This window comes from Diceros bicornis, chromosome 10, assembly GCF_020826845.1.
Source record: "Diceros bicornis minor isolate mBicDic1 chromosome 10, mDicBic1.mat.cur, whole genome shotgun sequence".
NCBI classification, from domain to species: Eukaryota; Metazoa; Chordata; class Mammalia; order Perissodactyla; family Rhinocerotidae; genus Diceros; species Diceros bicornis.
This window is the reverse complement of record NC_080749.1, coordinates 41,417,909-41,438,945: the sequence shown is the minus strand read 5'-3', so window position 1 is coordinate 41,438,945 and position 21,037 is coordinate 41,417,909. Positions and strand designations below refer to the sequence as shown.

General features: G+C 43.4%; 1 protein-coding gene across 11 annotated transcripts in view; it reads right to left on the bottom strand.

Annotated features, from left to right (window-relative positions):
• Positions 1 to 21,037, bottom strand: part of PKP4 (plakophilin 4) — a 242,056-nt gene that overhangs the window by 8,693 nt on the left and 212,326 nt on the right. For 10 of the 11 annotated variants that reach the window (XM_058549019.1, XM_058549020.1, XM_058549021.1 and 7 more), the window contains 6 exons: positions 15,826 to 16,009; positions 12,134 to 12,251; positions 10,413 to 10,604; positions 10,043 to 10,216; positions 6,703 to 6,853; positions 2,844 to 3,039 (listed from right to left, as the gene is read on the bottom strand). In XM_058549019.1, coding sequence (XP_058405002.1) covers positions 2,844 to 3,039; positions 6,703 to 6,853; positions 10,043 to 10,216; positions 10,413 to 10,604; positions 12,134 to 12,251; positions 15,826 to 16,009 — 1,015 coding nt within the window. The remainder of the gene's footprint in view (positions 1 to 2,843; positions 3,040 to 6,702; positions 6,854 to 10,042; positions 10,217 to 10,412; positions 10,605 to 12,133; positions 12,252 to 15,825; positions 16,010 to 21,037) is intronic. The other variant, XM_058549026.1, reaches the window with a different exon arrangement.

Below are 21,037 nucleotides of genomic sequence, written 5' to 3'. Positions count from 1 at the left end.
CACATCACAGCCATCCCCTTCTCAGCTGGGCCCTGACACGGCTGCTGTTGCTTAGCTCCCCGTCTTCGAGTGCTAGGCAGCCAGGACAGAGGCATGAAAGGCAGACCTCATGCCTGGCTCCAAGGACTACTGTGCAATGCTCAGCCAAGTAGGAGCATGCCAGGTTCCAGGTACACACCTCTCTACTAACAGCTAGGTGAAGTATTTTTAGAGACAAATTTTATGAGCAGAAACCTGACTGAGAAAAGCAGGCAAGTTTCTCTGTTCCCCTTTGCAGCACAACTCCTTGAAAGAGTTATGTATTCTCATCTCTAATTTCTCTCTTCTCATCTTCTCTTAAACCTATGATCTCAATATTGTTCAGGTGGACAAGTCTCAATCCTCATCTTACCTGACCACACGTGCTCACCTTTGAAACACTTCCTTCATGTGGCTTCTGAGACACCACATGTTCCTGGTTTCCTCCTGAATGCTCTGGCTACTCTTTCTTGGGCTCATTTACTGGCTCCTCATCTCCTTGACCTCTAACTATGAGGGACATCAGCCCTCAAGCCTCTTTTCTTCTCTATCGACATTTACTTCCTTATTGATCTCAGCCCATTTCACTTCTCTAAATAGGCCATTTATACACTGATGACTCCCAAATTTATATTTCTAGCCTGGACCTATCTCCTCAACTCAATGCAAGTATATTCTACTGCTGACGAGACACTCCATGTGGATGTCAAACAGACATCTCAAATGTTAACATGTCCAAATCAAACTCCTGGTCTTCCCTAAAAACCTGCTCACCCTGCAGGCTTCCCATGTTGGTGAGCGCCAATTCTATTCTGTGGTCTCTTTTGTCAAAGACCTTGGAGTCATCCTTGACATTTGCCTCTTCTCGTGCTGCTCATCTAATCCTTCAGCAAATTCTATTGATTCTACCTTTCAACCATGTCTGGTTGCAACTGCTGCAACCATTAGTCTCTACTTGGGGTTCTGGTACTGACCCACAGAGTCCTATCCTTCTGGTACTTTCCCTCCTCCTGCTTTCCCTTTGAGTCCCTCTGTTCCAGCCCCACTGGCTTCCCGCTTCTCTTCCATACACACAAGGTGCTCCTCCACCTCAGGGCCCTTCCACTTGTTGTTCCCTCTGCCTGAAATGGTCTTCCTCAGAGAGCTGCAGTGCTCCCACCCTCCCCTCCTCCAGGTCTCTGTTCAATAGGCACTCTCTCTGTGAAGCCTTCCCTGACCACCTGTCTAAAATTGTGATCGCCCACCCCCACCCTATCACTTTCCCTGACTTTATCATTCACCCCACCACTCAGCACCATCTGACAGGCTGTGTGTTACTCACTCAACTGGTACCTGCTCTACCTCACACATGGAATGTAAGCTACCTGAGGGTGGGGGTTCTCCTGTGATCTGCTCACTGCTGTAGCACACAGCAGGTAGGCAATAAATACTTAGTGAATGAATCATAAGGAAAGGTAAGTTTATATTCAGAAGACAACGTGATTTGATCCAGGACTTTCTGAATCTCGTTTTGAAAAAAAGATTAGACTGGGTAATAATTTTTTTAATATACAAAAGTTTGGCACTGGTTCAGGATTTCTCCAGCTTCTTCCTATGCCTTTCAGAAATGAAGGCTATCTAACAAAATTTTAAGAGCACAAAAGTGATTATGGTTACCTCAGGGGAGCAGGGAAGAGAGGAGTTAGTGGAAAAGGACCATAGCTTTATCTGTAACCTTTCATTTCCTTTGAAGTAAAAAGAAGAGTGTGTGGATTTATTACTAATGAAGTAAAAAAAGGTACATAAGAAAAAAAGGACTGAAAGGAAATATGGTCAATGTTGACAGGTGTGGTTTCTGGGGGGTGAGAATATGCTTTGTTACGTTATTTTAGAAATTCCTTCAAAAGCATAAACTAAAAGACTAGACAAGACATAATGTGAGTTCTAGCACTGTCAATCAGCCAGTTACTAAATATTTACTGAGCACCTATTATGGGCCAGGCTTTGTTCTAGAGGCAGAGGACAGAGCATGGAACAAAAGGCAAAGTCCCTGTTAGTGCTGGAGACAGAGGCCAGAGAAAGCCATCAATGCCATATCTGGGGGTCAGTGCCGTGGAGGAGAAAAAAGCAGGGGAGGGGTGGAGAGTGGGGAGAGCAGTGCCATTTACTCTGTCCTGTTGGGTTGTGAACGCACCAAGCAGCCCTACTTCCCACTTCCTTGAAGGACTGTCTGATCACATACAAAGGCAAATTTCTAGTCACTGCTATAGCTCCATGACAAAAAACCTTCTATTTTTTGCCACTGGTTCTCTAATCCTACTTTTGCTGCTTCATCAATTAGGTGTCACCCAGAAGCAAAGGGAAATGTATGATCAAGCCCAGGGCAGATCCTGTGCCACACGGCAGGCCCTGCTGCAGAGTAGTGATTTTAATCCTTTCTGGGCACCCGCAGAGGAATCGATACAAGAACTGAGGATTCAAGATGTTCTTGCAGAACAGGCCTGAGAGCCTGGAGCAGAGCCAAAGGCGCAAGGGAAATGGTGCCCCCAGATGTTCCTCATGTGGCATCTCTGATTCTTCCAGGGGTTGGCACGACCAAATGTGGCCTTAGAGACAGAAACGAATGTGGGGAGCTACAATAAAGTAAAAACCAGAGGAGGGGCCATGCGACCGCAAATGCCTCTCCCAGCAAACCAGGTTTAACTGCTGGAAACTGCTTGCAGGCATGTAAGAAACGCAGAAATGAATCCTTTCCAATAGGAAATGTATCCTTGACAAAGGCCCTTATCACAGGATGATCCCGGGAATAAAAGCCTTGTGTGCACGTCTCTTTGCAGCAGACTTGCCTGTCTCCTCTGCCCTTGGTTATGTTCACCAGCTTTTCTATCCCCCCCGAGTCGGCCAGGGCTTTGGCGTTCTCCATGTTTTTGCTGGTGACCTCGTGCAGAGCACAGCAGATGGCCGCCATGGTCTCATCAGACAGCACGCTGGGGCCGGTGCCGCCGGGAAGCCGGTTGACCAGGTCTCGCATGGCATATTTACCTGCCAAATGCAAAAGATTTCACTCTATTTTCAGAAGGTACCAGGTGTTTGTTATGCTGTTGTTGAAAGATTGTGACTGTGCAGTCTCTTAAAGATAAAACCTCAAAAAAGACAATAACAGGAAAAAAAAAAAAACCCATGGCAAAGAAGAAAACGACAAATGTAACTGTGGCGGGAAGTTAAGAGCCAGCCCTGATGGCCTAGTGGTTGAGCTCGGCACGCTCTGCTTCGGCAGCCTGGGTTCGGGTAGCACGTGGAACCACACCACTTGTCTCTCAGTAATCAAGCTGTGGTGGCGGCTCACATACAAAAAAAGAGGAAGATCGGCAGCGGATGTTAGCTCAGGGTGAATCTTTCCTAGCAAAAAAAAAAAGTTAACATTTACTGCAATGTCAATCGAAGACATCATTGGTTTATAACACATTACTGTAAATCTCTGAAAGAAAATGTAAATCAGTGTATAAAATTGGGTATACCAATTAACTTGCTTTAGTTCAACTATTTTCACTAACAGTGAGAAATAAAGGAATTATGATAGCAAATTTTATTCTCGATTGAATTCTTATGCATAAAAAATACCTCAACTTCCTCTTAAAGCTTTTAAACACTTATCTTTGAACAAGTTTTAAAGCTGGACCACATAAGGCTGCCACATAATACTTTTCATTAAATCTTTCTGGATCTTAACATGTGAACTGGGCACAATTACACATTTTTATCAAGTTGAGGGTATAGAGCAGCTGGTCTGACATCAGCAGCCATAGCAACATGTTAGTTTCTTTTAAAGAAGACCTAAGTAAAGTTCTGGTATTAAAATTATGGGTATATTATCGCCAGGAGTAATGTAATGATAATAAAGTTCTTGATAGGACAAGGCTGGGAGTCCCTTAGCTACTGAAGCATTTCTTTATGGATACTCCATTTCTCTTACTCCGCTCCAAAAAGAGATTATCTCTAGCTTTTTCAATTTCAATTACCAACTGACAAACTGGAATAATTGTACTTCAAACAAAAGAAATTAACTAAAGCTCAAGTAAATATTTTCTTAGTTTTTTCTCTATGCTGATAATTGAGTGGATACTAAATGGGGTTTTCATTAAAGACCTATTTATATACAACGGTAAGCAGTAGAAGACAGGCCCTGACTACACGCTGCATAATTTACAGCACATTGAAGGGAAGATTCTGGCTTACTCACAGTGAAAGTTGTTATGAAGGGTGAAAAACCAGTGATGACATTGTAAGCCAGAAGATAAATGTGGTTTTTAAGAACAAATGATAAGTTAGCACTGGTGATTTTGAATACTCACAAATGACCAAAAGGTCCACGACATGTGATTTGTCATTTTGCTATAAGGCATGACTTTAAATTGCACTCCTGAGGCTTCAGCTAAGGCAGCTCACTCCGCCTGTGAGAGGGCCTAGTGGTTCCCTCAGAGACTGCAACTCCAGCCAGCTGGCTGGTCTGACTCAATTGAGTATGCAGTAACTTTTGTGAAGTGACAAAACTTTGTTTCTTTGTGAAAAATGGCTCTTTGTGAAAAATTTCTCTGAAGAGAAAGCCCATTGCTAGTGCTGGTGATGGATGTGAGGAGAGAGTGAAGGGGTCAGAGAAGGGGATGGTTATTAGGAACAGAGAAGTGCTGGGTAAACTGGAGTCAAATATTGAATCTGGGAGGGGCTCAGACCTCATAGGAAGGAAAGGATATTTATAGGGAAACAAGAAAAAGTGATTCATGAAAGAGTTCAAGAGTGCTCCAGGTGGGCAAAAAAATGCTCATCAGTGGAGAGAGAAAATGCTCGTGAAAGTTTAAAAGGGGGTTAAGGACATTCACAGAAAACACAAGGATGCACTGAGAGAAGGCCAGGACTCTGGATACAGGTTCCTTCCTCTCCAAGGCCTTGGCACTCAGTGGTGCTGGCCCTGCACCTTCTGCCCTCCTGTGTCTCCTCCCAGTTGTGCAATGATAGGCCATAAGATGTGTGTTATCAACCCTTTATTTTTCAGCATTAAGAACTCTCAAACTAAACGTGCTTCTTAAAAGAGACAAACGATATAGATGTAACAAAAATAACTTAAAATTAAAATCTCTCTTTAGAGATGTAAAGGATTTTTCTCAAGGAAGTGTGAGCACTAAGAGTTATAACACATCGATTGAAATCAGGCTGGACATATGAACAGGGCGTGGAAGAAGCTCCTTTTTTCTCTATGGGGATGATTTGGCTCAAAGGAACAGTGTGTTAAGAGCAGGTTCATCTAGGTCATAATTTAAAATAGCAATTTTTCCAGGTACTGTGTGAGGGGCTTTTGTGTAAGCTGCCACAGTGAATCCTCACAGCAACTCTTTAAGGCAAACATTATTGCCCTTGTTCTTCCTCTCTCTCCCTCCCCCCATCTTTTTTTTTTTTAATTTTTTTTTTAACTTTTATTTATTTATTTTTCCCCCAAAGCCCCAGTAGATAGTTGTATGTCATAGCTGTGCATCCTTCTAGTTGCTGTATGTGGGACGCGGCCTCAGCATGGCCGGAAAAGCAGTGCATCAGTGTGCGCCGGGGATCCGAACCCAGGTCGCCAGTAGAGGAGCGCGCGCACTTAACCGCTAAGCCACGGGGCCAGCCCTCCCTCCCCCCATCTTTGTCTCCGGTGCGCCACCCCCCTCAGCAAGCATATATTAATATGAGTTCAAGATATATTCACCAATCCATATAAGATCTTGTCAAATTTTCCCTCCCTCTCCCCTGACCTGCCATTAGCCGTGAGACTGGCGTGGAGCTTGGCGGTTCATAAGTAGCTGCCTCATCCTCTCATTTCATTTTCACAGCAAACCCATGGTGAGGCTAGCAGGCATTGTCAGCTCCCTTTCCGAGATGGGGCTGAGGAAGAGTTTTCGATTTAGATGAAGGACAGCCCAGGTAACACAGCCAGTGGGCAGCAGATCCAGGGTTTAATCTGAGGTCTACAGAAGGGTCTCTAATCCTTTCTTTACCCCATGCTTGGCTTGAGATGTGGCAATGCCCTGGAGGCAGGCAGGCTCAGCTGCCTAGGGTGCAAAACTTGAAGAGGTGCTCATTCTCAGATTCACACAAGTGCCAACCCCACATTTGGACGGACCCGAGGGTGAATACCTCCTAAAATTTTGCACCCTATGTGCCTCACTTGCCTTACCCTGCCCTGGAGTGGAAATGGCCTTGGGACACTGGCTCTGCCTTGGGTTGAGCATTTATACAGATCTGAGAGGGAAAAGATACAAACCACTCATGTGATTTCTTTTTTTACTTAGAACATAGTAGTCTTGGTGAATTAGCAGATATCAGTCTCAAAAATCAGAAAGGCAGAATTAAAACTTTTTTTATTTCTCAAGAAATGAACTTTTGGGAAATAGAGACACCAATCTATCAAGTAGTGTTGTATAAGTGAAATTGCTAGCTTTTCTGAAAATTTACCTTCCCTGATCAATGTTTAATTAATGAGCCTGCCTCCTGCTGAAAAGGCATGGTCACAAAGGATAGACTGCAGGAGTACCCCAATATGCCAAGAAAGAGGGACAAGAACTCATTTGTTCATCATTTTAAATGTCAGATTTTTATAAATCAAAAGAAGTAACACTTTATAAATGTTGTAGTTACTCTCTCTTTACAGCTCTCCTCGTCACAAGAACATACCTATGAGCTCCTTGTTGCGAACATCTAGTGCCATATTCCTCAAGGCAGTTGCCACAGAAGAAACAACTCTATCGTTATCCATTCTCAGAAGCTCGACAAGGATGGGGAGGCCCTTCTCTTTGCGGACGGCTGCCCGGATGTACGCTGCAAACTGGTGAGCAAAACAAGGCAGTAAGTAATAAAAAACAGGGTTCAACTCTCAGATGTTACCGTTGCCTGAAAAAGATGTTTCCAAAAGATGAACTAATAGATTAAATGTTTTCTTTCCAATTGGAGATTAAATCTGTGGTGTCAGTAAAGAGAAAACCATAGTTGGGGATAAAGATGGGCTAGGATGACTGGTTTAAAAAGAAATCCCCAAGCCTAAGAATTTCAAACCACCATCTGCCAGATATTTTTGTGCAGAAAAGAGAAGACAGTGATTACTTTCTACCTCACATACATAAACATGATTAAGGAAGGATCTAGGGTCTTCTTTGCAGTTGGCCCCATGCCAGGTCCAGAGGCTATAAATAGGATGGCAGAGATGTAACTGATCAGTGCACATTAAAGGAGAACCTGTCTCCATCAAGTCATTTTGTTTCCTATATTTATTTTTTTCCCTCAATTCTCTGCAACAATATTTAGAGTTCAGTAACCTTTCAAAGAGATTGCTTGGAAAAATCCCTTGCCTCCGAAGAAAAGGAATTCTCCAGAAACACCAAGCATCATAATTCATACACACTGGTGAAAAAGTAAGTATATTTGTGTGCAGAATGCTTTCTTATTTAAGATCAGTGAGCTGCTGCTGCTGCTGCTTTTTTAATCCGCAGTCAAGAAATTCTTTTGTGATTATGAGGCAAGTCTCAACTGTGAATCAGTTTATGCTCCATATGAATTGGAAATGAACGCTAAAGTCATCAGGGAAACAACCAAAAAAAAAAGTTACATTTGAAAAATGGGTCTTAAATCTTGTTTTGAGCTTTCATTGACATTTTTACCAATGCAAATTGTCTTTCAAAATTTAGGATAAGTGAAAAAATGTTGCACATAAAACATCTAATACTTTCCTGCTGTGTTGAAGACATGAAGACAAAGATCTGCCAGCCCTTTGTATTATTCTGAACATTAAAATACGTGATTGACCACTCAGTTTGTTGAATACAGACAGAATAGATTATTTTAGTAATACAAATAAGAGGAAAAGATGTATTTCAAAGGTTTTATTAACATTCTTCATATGAAACAAATAACTTCCTATTTTCCAAATCAAATGAAATCTGCAGGGGGAAACAGAATACATGACCTGCTATAGGGTGAAGCACTCAGGCAGCTTTACCAAGTTCTCTCTCTGAAACCTATGAACCAACCTGTCTCACTTAGAGACCAACCAGCTCGGCCCAGCCCTGAGCACCTCCCTTCCGAGCACTACAGTGATCACTGCTCCCAAAACAGCTCCCGTCTTGATAACATCTGTGGCGATGATTATCTTGTTTTCCTAATGAGAGTCCAATATTTTGATTTACTCTTTTAGATACTTTTGAAATCACTTCAATATAATGTTTATATTTTAAAAGAGCTTACCATCTAACTTTCATTCACTAAATAATCCCAGAAATGAAATTCTACACAACTCAAATCCCATCTCTTTTAATTATTGTCTTTTCTATTATCATCAATTGATCCCCAGGTCACAAGAAGCTGGAGATGAACACCGGGTCACCAACATAAATATTAACATGAATACTTATGTGCCGGGCACTGTCCTAGATCCTCCATATTTACTATCTCATTTAATCTCACAACCACCTCATGAGGCAGGCATTATCTCCATTTTACAGATGAACAAACTGAGGACTGAGAGAGAGATCTGAAGCCCTAGCTAGTAAATGGAGGGGCCAGGATTCAAAGCCAAGGGGTCTGGCTCCAGAGCCAGCACTTAGATGCTAAGCTATTAGCACTTTAATTAAAAATAACAATAATAAAATAACCACATTAGGTTAGCACTAGGCCATAATTATCTGCTTATATTCATCATAGCAGCTGGCTGCATGAAACAAACCATACCTAGGCTTGCTTTTCACTGTCATGGATAATATAGTGGCCAAAAGATTTTGGGAGATGGTGGTGGAAGAAGTAGCCACAAACAAGCATTATGATAACTCTACTACAATACACTCGTCAGGAAATTTCTAGAGGTTGAAATGTTTCAGACAAGGCTTGTCTGGGAAGTTGCTAGATGATGTTTAAAGTTTTGAGAACTTGCTTATATAGTCATGCACTGCATAAGGATGTTTTGGTCAACGATGGACCACATATATGACGGTGGTTCCATAAGATTAGTACCATATAGCCCAGGTGTATAGTAGGCTATACCATCTAGGTTTGTGTGAGTACACTCTGTGATGTTCACACAATGATGAAATTGCCTAATGACACACTTCTCAGAACATATCCCTGTTGTTAAGTAACGCAAGACTGTAGTGGTAACAGTAGGAAACTACCTTCAATTTTCATAAAGATGTCACACACTTAGAAGAGCATATGGAAACTTTCACCATATGTATGTTCTCTAAGCACCCGAGAGAGGAATGGTGGCCCCCTCTCCTTCCCTCACTGCTGCCCAACCTCAGCTCTAGTTCAGGCCCTTGGCATCCCTCACTTGGCTCCCAATGGAATCCCAGCCTCTACTTTCCTCTTCTTTTAATTCACCTTCTGCACTGCCACAAAAGGGATCCAACAGTGTCCATGTCGGCTTGTCTGTGTCGCTTTTCAGTGGCCCCTCTGGTCTATAGGCCAGGTCTCAGCTCCTAAAGCTTGGCCATCAGGCCTGTTCACGATACCCAGCTCCAATATGGGTCTCTCCTTGCCCTGCCCTCAATGCCTCAGCAACCAGCCTATAGTCTCTGCCCACACTTTCCTCACTTTAAGGCCTTGCTTGCTCCTTTATCTGGATTGCTCCTTTTATGCCTCCAACTTCAGACTCTGCTGGCTTAATTCTGCTCATTCTTAAAAGATTCCAATTGGGCAGCACCGCCCCACTAGGAAACCTTCTCTACCTCCTGGTTCCCCTCTTTCCTTGCCTTTCCCTCATCTGCCAGGCTGGGTTAGACATCCTCTTTGAAGACACCACAGCACACATATCCTGTGGAGTCTACACTGTACTGACTTGATCTGTTCGTTTTTCTCAGTAGCCTTCAGTTTCTCACAAGGAAGGGCTATGTTATATTCATCTTTGGATCCCCAGAGCCAACTTCCTCCCACCGTTTCCCAAACTCTAAACAACCGTGTCCCTTTCACCATCATTGCTGATCTGACTGCACAGACGGGAAGAAGTGTGGACAAGTGGAAGGCATCCTACCTTCCAGTTTCCAGCAGAGAGATTCTGGAGAGATCCAGCAGAGCCTTCCAAGGTGGCTGGGTTGGAACTTTCTGCTAGAAGAGTCAGATATGGTTTTACCACTGACGGATGCCACAGCATCTCAACCCCTTTGGGGGACTTCGACAGTCCTGGGATAGGACCAACTCCATCCCACTGAAAGAGAAAGAGCACACCTTAAATGTAAGCAAAATGAACACATTCTCCAACACTTGAAAACATTCCTCTGCTGGACTCAGCTATAGCTATGTAGAATCACTGTATCATGAAAAATTTTTTTCTTGCCAAATATGTGATTTCTTACTCCCAGAAAAATGAAACTTTAGAGTTTCATGTCAAATAAAATGCTAACTTGATCCTCTTGTGGTGTTCTCTTTTTCTTTTTCTTCTTCTTCCCCCAGCAGCTTGGCTCTGAGTCTTTGCTGGGAGACTCTTTTCCTAGTAAGTCATCCAATTCGTTCAGCCCCAGCAGCCGGGCCTGAGGGACCTCCAGTTCCAGCCGATAGGACAGGTTCCTCAGGGTGCACACGCAGTTCTCCACGGTCTGAAACCCAACGCGGCATGTAATTAAAACCATCGTAGCAGATTAGTGCAGAATGCTTCTGTAGTGAACCCTAGTGATATTAAATAAATGTAGAATATGAAAGAACTGCTTTTTACTTATGGGAACTTGAACCAATCTAAAGAGAGAATGATGATTCCAGAATTTTTGTGGGGTACAGAGTGCAGAGCCATCCTCAGTACATCTGAGGATCTGATTTCATGCTGAGTAAAATGCACCAGGCTCTGGAAGAGACAATGCCCAGTGTTTCTCCTTCAGGGCTGCTGCAGTGGCAGAAATGCACCCAGGTTGCCAGAACCTCATTCCTTCTCACCACTGGAAATCCTCATCATGACAACAGGTGCCACCAACCCCCTTCCTGGGTACAGGCCCTCCCCCCAAATGCCATCCTTGTCTCCTCCTTCCATCTCCCAACTCTCCCCTCCCTCTGTGGAAAGTTTCATGATCTCTTGCTCCGTTGACATTTTGCCTTCTCTACACGGTCTTTGCTCCTTCAAGTCCACATCACACCTCTAATTGGGAGGCCAATTGTCACTTCAACTGAGAGTGTCTAGAACCAAGGTCAGCTTTTGCCCAGTGAGCCCCTCTTCCAACTTGCTTACTCCTCTCAATTTCCTCTGGAGATCTTTCGGTCCAGCGAGGTTCAAATAAAACTCGACCATCACTTTGATCTCCTCCTCCGCCTTCTCCCTGAGCCTACAACTCATCATTCTTCTTTTTCTCTCTCAGACCCAAATTTATGATCCAAGGCCTCCTTATGGCCTCTCCTCGTCCAGCCCATGCTGAACACCCTGGAACTCCTAGCCACCCTGGAACTCCTGACACTTTCAGTCCCTCATTCCTGTTTCTTCCCACCTTCCTAACCCCTGCTCCTGAAGCAGATTCCAGATGGCTGTCACAGCTGAAAAATGATGTGTAGAGTGCCCTGTGCTAGGGTAGGCTGGAGAAAAAGGAGAGGAGGATCAGGCCTTCACGCTGGGAACGGACTGACCAGCAGGGCAACAGAGGGAGGGGTGAAGGCCAAGACTGGCGATATAGAGGGGCATCCAAAGTTGGTGGTGGGGTGAGGGCTGTGGGCTGCACTGGGGCAAGAAGGGGAGAGAGGTTGGGGGATTATAGTGCCTTGACCAGGAACTTCTATTCAGTAGATACTCAAATACAGATGGAGCTGATTCTAGCAGCAGGGGATACAGAATTGGAGAGAACAGCAGCAGGGGCAATCACCTTGACAGTGAGCCCAGGAGAACCACAGAGAAAGTCAGTACCCCGCACCTGACGCTAGGTCCTTTACCACATGGAGCCACTCAGTTTTCGTGGCTCTAAGGCTATTTTCCTAAGTTGTCATGTCCCTGTTAACTTGTGATTTTTAGAGAGACTCTCCCTTTAATCTGGAGTGTAGCCTAATGACAAGGAGGCTCAAGAATTCCAGAATCAATGGCATGCAAATAGCAGTGTTAGGCAGCTGCTGTCACCTGCCACCGTGCCCCTGACACGGCCAGGCGGGCACTGACCTTGCTATCATAATCGGATGTGTTCACGCACGTGTGGATCACGTACAGCAGCGAGTCCACCAGCCCCTCACATGATCGCATTTGCTTCCGCGCCTCCTCCCCTGCGGAGCTGAGGTTCCTAAATGGGCAGAGACATGTGGGAGCTGCTGAGATGAACAACTTCCTTGTTAGCCATGGAGCCTTACCTTAATCATCTGAGAGGATGGACAACAGATAGCAGCCACGTAGATCTGGTTTGAGGAGGCATTTTGAGCTTGCATTTTAACATCGCAGGAGCTCACAATTATAGCTAGCTCCCCATTATCTGCATAAATAGAAGGGAGCAGGGGCATTTGAATTTTGTATCTCTCTTGTGACATGCCACTTTCTAAACTCCTAATATAATTACTTTGGGGCCTATCCTCCTCACTTTCCTCATATGTAAAAAGAAGAGAATAATAGTAACTACTTTATAGAGTTGTTGCGAGGAAGAGATGAGTTGCTACACATAAAGCAATAAAAGTGCCCACCATATAAAAGGATGTTTGTCAGCTGTGGCTGTTATTTTTAGACATGCTCCGCCTCTCTTGTTAGTCCATAAGGTCCTTGCAGCCCCTTGTGCCTATTATAATGTTTTGCATGTAGTAGGTGGTTACAAATGCTTCTTGAATGAACAGAGGAAACATATCATTTCTTGTATAAACATTTCAAGTTAAATATGAACATCTGTTTATGTGACAATTTTTCTCATTTTTTCAATTATAAAAAACTGAAAATTGTTTTAGGTCTTATCCATATTGAAATTTTTATATCAATTCACCTTCATGAATTGATACCAAATTATAAGGATCTATTTTATGCCCCATTAACAAGGGTTCTAGGCTAACTCTGAGATTTTGCAAAACTTAGACTAGATAAGGGGAATTTGGAACCACTTTTCTTTTCACCTTTGTTTTTCTGGGGCCAGAGGGACACTGTCACCTGTGGTCCCTCTTCTGCTCTTATCTCTTGTCAGCTCTCAGCAGTACTCAACGACTTACCTCTTCTGTTCCTCTGTGAGCTCCTGGGACCCCACACTCCTCTGGTTTTCCTCCCATCTTGCTGCCTTTCCCTCTCAGCCTCTTCTGCCTGTGGGTCCCTCTGGAGTGCCCAGGGCTACTGTGGTTCCTTCTTGGCCTCCTTCTGCTTTCTGGCTTTAATATAACCTATGCACCCACAACTCCCAAATGTTTATCTTTAGCCTAACCCTTCTCGAGAACTCCAGACTCATTTATCTAACTGCTTTCCTGACATTACCACATGGATAGCTAATTAAACATCTGAAAAAGGACATGGCCAAAATTCTCAACTGCTCACCCCTCCCCCTTTTCTTCTCCTCTCTGCCTGATCTCATCAGTAGCACTTTCATGCTCCCAGTAGATCCAGCCAAAGATCTAGGTGTTATCCTTATTTCTTCCCTTTTCCTCGATGCTTATATTTAATCTATTAGCAAACCTTGTCAACTCCCCCTCCACAAAATACTCCCAATCAACCTACCTCTCTGCAGCACCTGATCTAGGCCCCTCTCATCATTTACCTGGATCTCCGCAACAGCCTTGTCTTCCTGCCTCCACTGTTGCCCATACTTAAGTCTTCCACATGGCAGCCAGAAACCAGTCCCACCACTCCTGTGATTAAAACTCTCTGGCAGGGCCGGCCCTGTGGCTTAGTGGTTAAGTGCACACACTCCGCTGCTGGCGGCCTGGGTTCGGATCCCGGGCGTGCACTGACGCACCGCTTCTCCGGCCATGCTGAGGCCAAGTCCCACATACAGCAACGAGAAGGATGTGCAACTATGACATACAACTATCTATTGGGGTTTTGGGGGGAAAAATAAATAAATAAAGTTTAAAAAAAAAAAACAACTCTCTGGTAGTTTCCTATGGCACTTGGAATATAGTGCAAACTCCTTCCTCTGATTTAAAAAATCCTACATAATCAAGTGCCTTTCTGCGCCCTGCCCACTACGCTGCAGCCGCAAGCTCACTCCTGCCCCAGAGCATCCACACTACCTGTTCTCTTTGCCTAGAATGCACGTTCTCCTCACCTCCTTTCCTCAAATGAGTAGCTCCTCGTGGGATTTCAGAGCTAGGCCTAAATTTCACCTCCTATGAAACATGACCTGAATAACTCTTATACCACTCATTTTTTTCTATGGTACTTATTGTTATTTTCTTGTTTATTTATTTATTTGTCTTCCTCAATAGAATGTGGTTTTATGAGAGCAGAGACCTAGTCTGTTTTGCTCATCATTGACTTCACACAGAAGGCTTTCATCAAATGTTTATAGCCCTGAACCACTGGGGGAGTCTGAGTGTGTGTCCTGACTCTGGTCTTTTCCGGAAGCCTGGTAGGCTGCCTGCAGTGGTCACAGCCTCCCTGGATCCAGGTGTGGGGAGAGGATGAGATGCTGCTCTCAAGAATCATCAGTAGGCCATATGACCTGCCCTGTGACACAGGCATCTGAGAGAGCTGGCCTGTTTTCCAGGATCCTGATTCTCTCTCATCCCCTTCTCCAATTCCCTCTCCCCACCTGCTTTCTAATCAAGGGGCTGACAGTCACTTGCCACGAAAGTGGAAGAAGCAGCCCAAGCCCCTCTCTACCCCTCTCTAGCTCTCTGTTATAGAGATGCTTAGACGTCTTGGCTTAAACATGAAATACTGCTCACTGTGTGTCAGACACTACACTAAGCACTTTATACAAGCTGACTCTTCACAACTCTGAGATGGTATTATTATCCCTATTCTAAAGATGAGGAAACTGAGCTCAGAGTGGGACGAAAGCCAGGCTGAGGCCAGAGCCCGCCCTTATTGTCACCATGCCTCTCTGTCCCAAGGCTTCTGTTTCAAGTTCCCAGGACACTATAAGGCTGGAAAACTGCGCAGAAATTGAGGTGATGAGTGTTAAGGGAAATAATGAGCAATACTGTGTACACTTAAAGGAGGCTTCATGGATTTTAAATTCTAAAGATAATGACTGAAAATAGTATTCGGGCTCATTTTCATTTATTTATAAAACTCAAACCCAATGATTGTTTCAACCACACACTTTTTTGTACCCTTTTAAAAGCAAAAAGGTTTTGGGGCCAGCCCCGTGGCTTAGCGGTTAAGTGCGCGCACTCCGCTGCTGGCGGCCCGGGTTCGGATCCCGGGCGCGCACCGACGCACTGCTTCTCCGGCCATGCTGAGGCTGCGTCCCACATACAGCAACTAGAAGGATGTGAAACTATGATGTACAACTACCTACTGGGGCTTTGGGGGAAAACAAATAAAAATTAAAAAAAAAAAAAAAAAAAAAAAGCAAAAAGGTTTTAACCATTATGTTTTGAGTTTAAACAAAAACCAGGCTGCAAACACATTAGCAATTAGAATGTGATAACCAGAAAAATGCTCTTAAAGTGGAAAACACTGGAATTTGGCAGCAATTTCAGACTGAAGGGGACTTTTTGACTAATTCACAGAAGTCGTTGATAAGATAACGTCTTTTTTAGGCCAATACTCTGCACTCATGATGTCTTCCTTGCAAGATAACAAAGTCCAATGGCCTGAATTTTGAAACAAACTTGGAAACTTAGATAGACATTAATAAAACGAAGTAAACCCTTCTAAAATCAATTTACCTATGACACATATTATTCAATCACAGAATTAATTGGAAAGAATAAAAAATTTACCTTAGACAACCTGTTGTATTACGCAGAACGAGGGAAGTCTGAAATTTAATTTTATGATCATCATCAAAAGAAGAGTTATTCCATCCAGAATGTGGAACGATCACAGTGTTTGTTAAGGTTGAGAGAGCATCTCGAATGATTGTCATCTTTACAGCATCACATGAGGATAAATTCCAAAGAACTCCTAAAAAATGAGATTTTAAAAATCAAATAGTCAATTAGAGATCCTGCAGTTTTAGGAATAAAATAAACATGTCAGCTTTAATTGATGTGAACCCAGTCTGTTCCAAACCTAACCTATGGCCTATTTGCAACCAGGCTGGAGATAGACCCGTAATAAATGTTGAGTGAACACATGTGAGCTTCTGGCAGTATATTACAAAGTCATAATATTCCTTCTCTTAAGTTTTAGAGCCTATGTATTTACCCTGAAAGATGATTGTGGCTTTTGCAAAGCAAATTAGAATTACTCTGTGAGGGGGAGGGGCACAATCCAACCACGGGTCATAACTGTTGTTCACTGCATCATCCCTTACGTTCAATGTTCTGTGTGGCACACCATTTTTAGAATTTAGTTCTTGGAAAAAGTTTCTCTTTCACGAAAGACAGACATGTTTCCCTTCATCATGCTTCCTTTTCTTACTTTTGCTACTGGGAAGCTCAAGCTTAAATATAATGTGTGCAGTAACTTTACTGGCACAGAGGGTGGTTACATTTGCTTCATCTTCCTTTTTTAGATAAGGCTTAAACATTTCTATTTCCACTTTAAGAGTTTTATTACCATGTGTTTTAGAAGTGCAAGTTACTGCCATTTCTTTTTGGATATAGGTGAGCTAACAATAAATTAGAAGTCACCTGTACTGTAATTCATATCAAGACTGCTAGGGCAACAGACCTTAAAAGTAGCTTATTAGAGTGTTATCTATATTGAAAGCATATTAGAGGGTCTTCATTTCTGTGAGATACTTCTTCATCAGCTATGAGATAGGTTAAATTACTGTTATAGCACACATTTTCTAATAATTACTCTCTTAGAAATTAGAGAAAATTCAGGATTATATCTACTCTAATATCATTTTCACATCAATGCATTTTCCTAAGTAAGAGGGAAGGAGGTGGAGGAGAAATGGTGCAGCTGGTTTTCTCTGCACTGAAGTCCCTTGGAGCCCTACACTCCTGATGTATCCTTGGCAAGTTGCTCAAGGATCTGTACAGTGCTCTTAGAACTACCAAGCCACAGAAATGCCTGTGGCCCTGTGGAGGGCAAGGCGTTGCAAAATCTGCCTGTGTCCCTGGGAACATGTCAGGCTTGTGAACATGATGAATCCAGAATGTCAGGCCAGGGACAAGACCGAGAACTGCTCCTCCAGAGAACTGCATGGTGACTCAAAGAGCCAGCCTGGAAATAGTCTGCTCAGCCTTCTTGGGGCCTGGCGAAACTGCAGGGCCCTTTACCAAGGAGGGAGGTATGAGAGCTGACAGGAACGTTTTTCTTTTTGGAGGAAGGAGAGGTACAAGCAAAGGGCTAGAACTGAAGACAGGAAACAGTACTCTGACTATAAACCGACAGGACCATCCCCCTTCCCTGGCATGTCTGCCCTGACCTGTCTGCGTGCTGCAGAGGAAATGCTCAATGGTGGGTAATGCCTGGGCTCCGTCCCAGGAAAACGCTCTAGGTCCTGTGTTCTGCTCTGCACCTGTACCTGCTCCTCTCCTCCTTCACTTGGCTTTGACTTCTGGACCTTGCTGACTGGGTTTCCCTTGTTCCCCAAAGACATTCATCTTTCTCTGCTCCTACCCTCTGGGTGGGATGGCCCACCATAACCACAGCCTTTCAGGACCTCAGCCTCAGTGGTGGCCCATTTAGTTAGGCCCAGACTGGAGGGGGATTTAGACAGTTCAGAATCAGCAAAAGTAAAGACCTTGCTCTGTCTCTGAAAGCTTGTTCTGTCCACCATGACAGACCTTTGCTTATATAATTATTATCCGGCACAGAACAGATGGGTCCTGGTAAGAGGGCCGCACACATTGCAGGCGCTTACGAAATGGATTTAAATCCCACGAGCAGAGCTATTTCTCCATGGATTCTGATAAAACTGGCTAGGTGTTCCACATAAAATGTTTTTAAACTGTGCTCCCTGGATTCTGGGGGTTTCGCTGGACTCACAGGGGCCGCCACGTGGGGCCTGGGGGGAGGAGAACTGGCAGCTCCAAATCCGCACCCCAGTTCTTCCAGAGCAGCTCCACACTTATCTGTTCTCAATATTGGGCTTCATCGTGTGTTTCTGTTTGAAAAAAGGGCTTTGAAAAGCACTGTCTTAGGAGAAAAGTATCAGAAGACTGATGAGCACAGAAGGTACCTGGAAGCTCAGGATGAGAAACCAGTCTCTGGAGGTCTGTCCCGACCCAAAAAATAGGAGAAGGGAGAGGAGACAGAAGAAATAGCGGATTGAGGCATAGAAGGGTGGGGTGACAGAGGCTGCTAGGAATGGGGCTTCAACATTTCCTGCGAGGAGGCCAACCACACTCAACCCAGGGCACCGTGAGGCCTGCCGGGGCACGAGCTAGTGGCAGTGGCAGCATGTGGCCCAGAGGCCACAGACATGGAAGGATCATTTCCTAACCTCCCTTGCTGACAATTTTATAACGTGATTCCTAATGCCTTTGGAGCAAATTTTCTTTCTGCCAAAGCCTTTCAAATTCCTCACTCCACAAAATTCAACACATGGGGGAAAGCTGCATTTTCCAATAAGCAACGTTCTACTTCACAGAATAAATACATTGCAGTAAAGTTAACTGTAGGGCAAGGTTTATGGAAAGTAAACCATATCATATTATAGGCTCTAGGTGTAAAATTAGATATATCTCTACAGAAAATTAAACAGTGTGAGTCACAAACTTCAGGTGAAAACATGACTAAGAAGAGGGGTGGTTCTTTAGCACACTGGATCTTGGAGTTGATGCCTAGAAGTTCTCTGGTCGTTGGCAGAAAAGCTTGTTTTTCATGGTTCCTCCTCCACTCCTGGCTACTTCTAAGACTTACTTCTGGCAAGAGGATATTTCCCAGATTTGTGGATTCTCCTGATTTTCCGTGCTGGTACTAGAATTTTGTCCTGCTCTTCCTTCTCCTTACCAGGCACGTAGAATGATCAGTGAAGTTACATGTCATCCTACAGTTTACTCTTAGCCATTACATTTACACGGGATTGGACAGCATGAATGTTCATAGTTAACAGAAACAACAGTAACATCAGCATTTACTGTGGTTTTCCCCTGTGCCAGGCATTGTCTGCTTCACATATGATACCTTAAAGAGTCAAGCTGCACAAATTTAACTTTAATTTAAATTTCATTAGGCAAATATAATCAGGAACAAATACTCTATGATCAACTATTCTTTTTTTTTTTTTTTGCTGAGGAAGATTCACCCTGAGCTAACATCTGTGCCAATTTTCCTCTATTTTGTACGTGGGTCACTGCCACAGCACGGCCGTTGACCATGGCGTAGGTCCACGCCTGGGAACTGAACCTGGGCTGCCGAAGTGGAAAGTGCCAAACTTAACCACTAGGCCACGGGGCCGGCCCCATCATCTATTCTATGTCTTGTTACATATACACAGGGCACATAATAGATGCTCAAAAATATTTATTGATGGATCCAATTTAATAGCCTGGATTGGTTTCTCAATTTCCCTTTTACTTCCTGTCTCTCAGACAACTCATAAGTATTACCTTCCTTATGCCTTTTCTTAAAACTGAGTATTCAGTAGTGTCCGTGAGGTCTGTAACTATGCGGAGAAGGCTAGACAATGTTCTGGATCTTTAAGGGAATTTGCCAGCACAGTTTAGCCTGCCTTTCACACGCAGACCAACAGACGGTTGTTGAAGCCACCACCCTAGCTATGGGGTTAGGAGAATCCCGCTGCTGCTCCACCTCTCAGAACCAGAAGTGCAGAGTTACAACAACATGCCAGAACCCCCATCCCTCAAACGGCAAAATATCAAGGACCAGTGTTGCCCAGTTATAAAATGGTACATTTTAAAAAATATGTAACCCTTCAGCAGACAAGCTGATTATGCTATCTTTTGGTCAACTGAGATGACTTATTGATCATAAAACCAATCTACTATAGAAATTCAGGCTTTCATTTCTGCAACTTCAAAAAATGTTCGAAATTATTCTTGACCAGAAAAAAGGAAAGATTCTTTTTTTTGCTAAGTCTGTGGCCTTCAAGGGACTCACACAAAGGCAACTTTATCATCCTGCACTACCAGTTACATTATCCCTTTAATTCTACACTTTACTATGTAACACAAAGAGCTACAACATTTGGTGGAGATTTAACTAGCCATTTTGAACATCAAAGCAAGTCTCAAGACATTGGTTTTTCTTCATCACTTTCTATTTCAAAAATAAGATTATGGAAAGCCAAAACAACCGTTCTGATCAACCAATATTGGATCAAGAAGGTTCAGTTAAACTTAAAAGCCTTAGCTATGGAATGATTAATTTGGCTTTTCTACTCAAAGTAAAAAGCACCATTCTTAAGACCACCTAATAATACCTGTGTGCACTCCACCTCACTAAGGTAGTAATAAAACAATGTGCTCTCCACTTAGTCTGTCTAGGGCTTCATTTAACGGGTCAGAAAGAACGTTGCTAGAGCAGTAAGTAATGAATAGCAATCACACCAAGTCCCAGAGGCAGTAAGACTGATGAGAAAATAGAGAGCTGGAGGATAAGCATTCTCCATCAACATGATAAACCTCCAGCTCTGACATCCTAATGCAAAACTTGCTTCAAAAATATTTAGCAGCACACTCCATTATCTCCTGGTTTCCAAAGTGAAAGTTAAAAATAAAACTATAATTCCGTTTAGGAAGCTTGAGGTTTTTATTTAATTTAAAGAAATTAGCTATTTGTTGTGAGGACTAAGAACATACATATACAAACTAATTTAGAAAATATTAGGGAATTTCCTGCACATTATTGTAGAAAATGCCACTTATTCTCTAGCACAGGAAAAAGTACACATAATTATGAGCAACTGATAACCACAATGAAATACTGCCATGAGAGAAGAAAGTTCATTTTCCCCACAAAGAAGGAATAAAGTAATTAAAATACCATTTCACATAAATCCTACGCTGCAGAATTTTGAAAGAGCTCACGTTTAAAACTAGCTTTAAGGCTATTCTAATGGCCAACTGA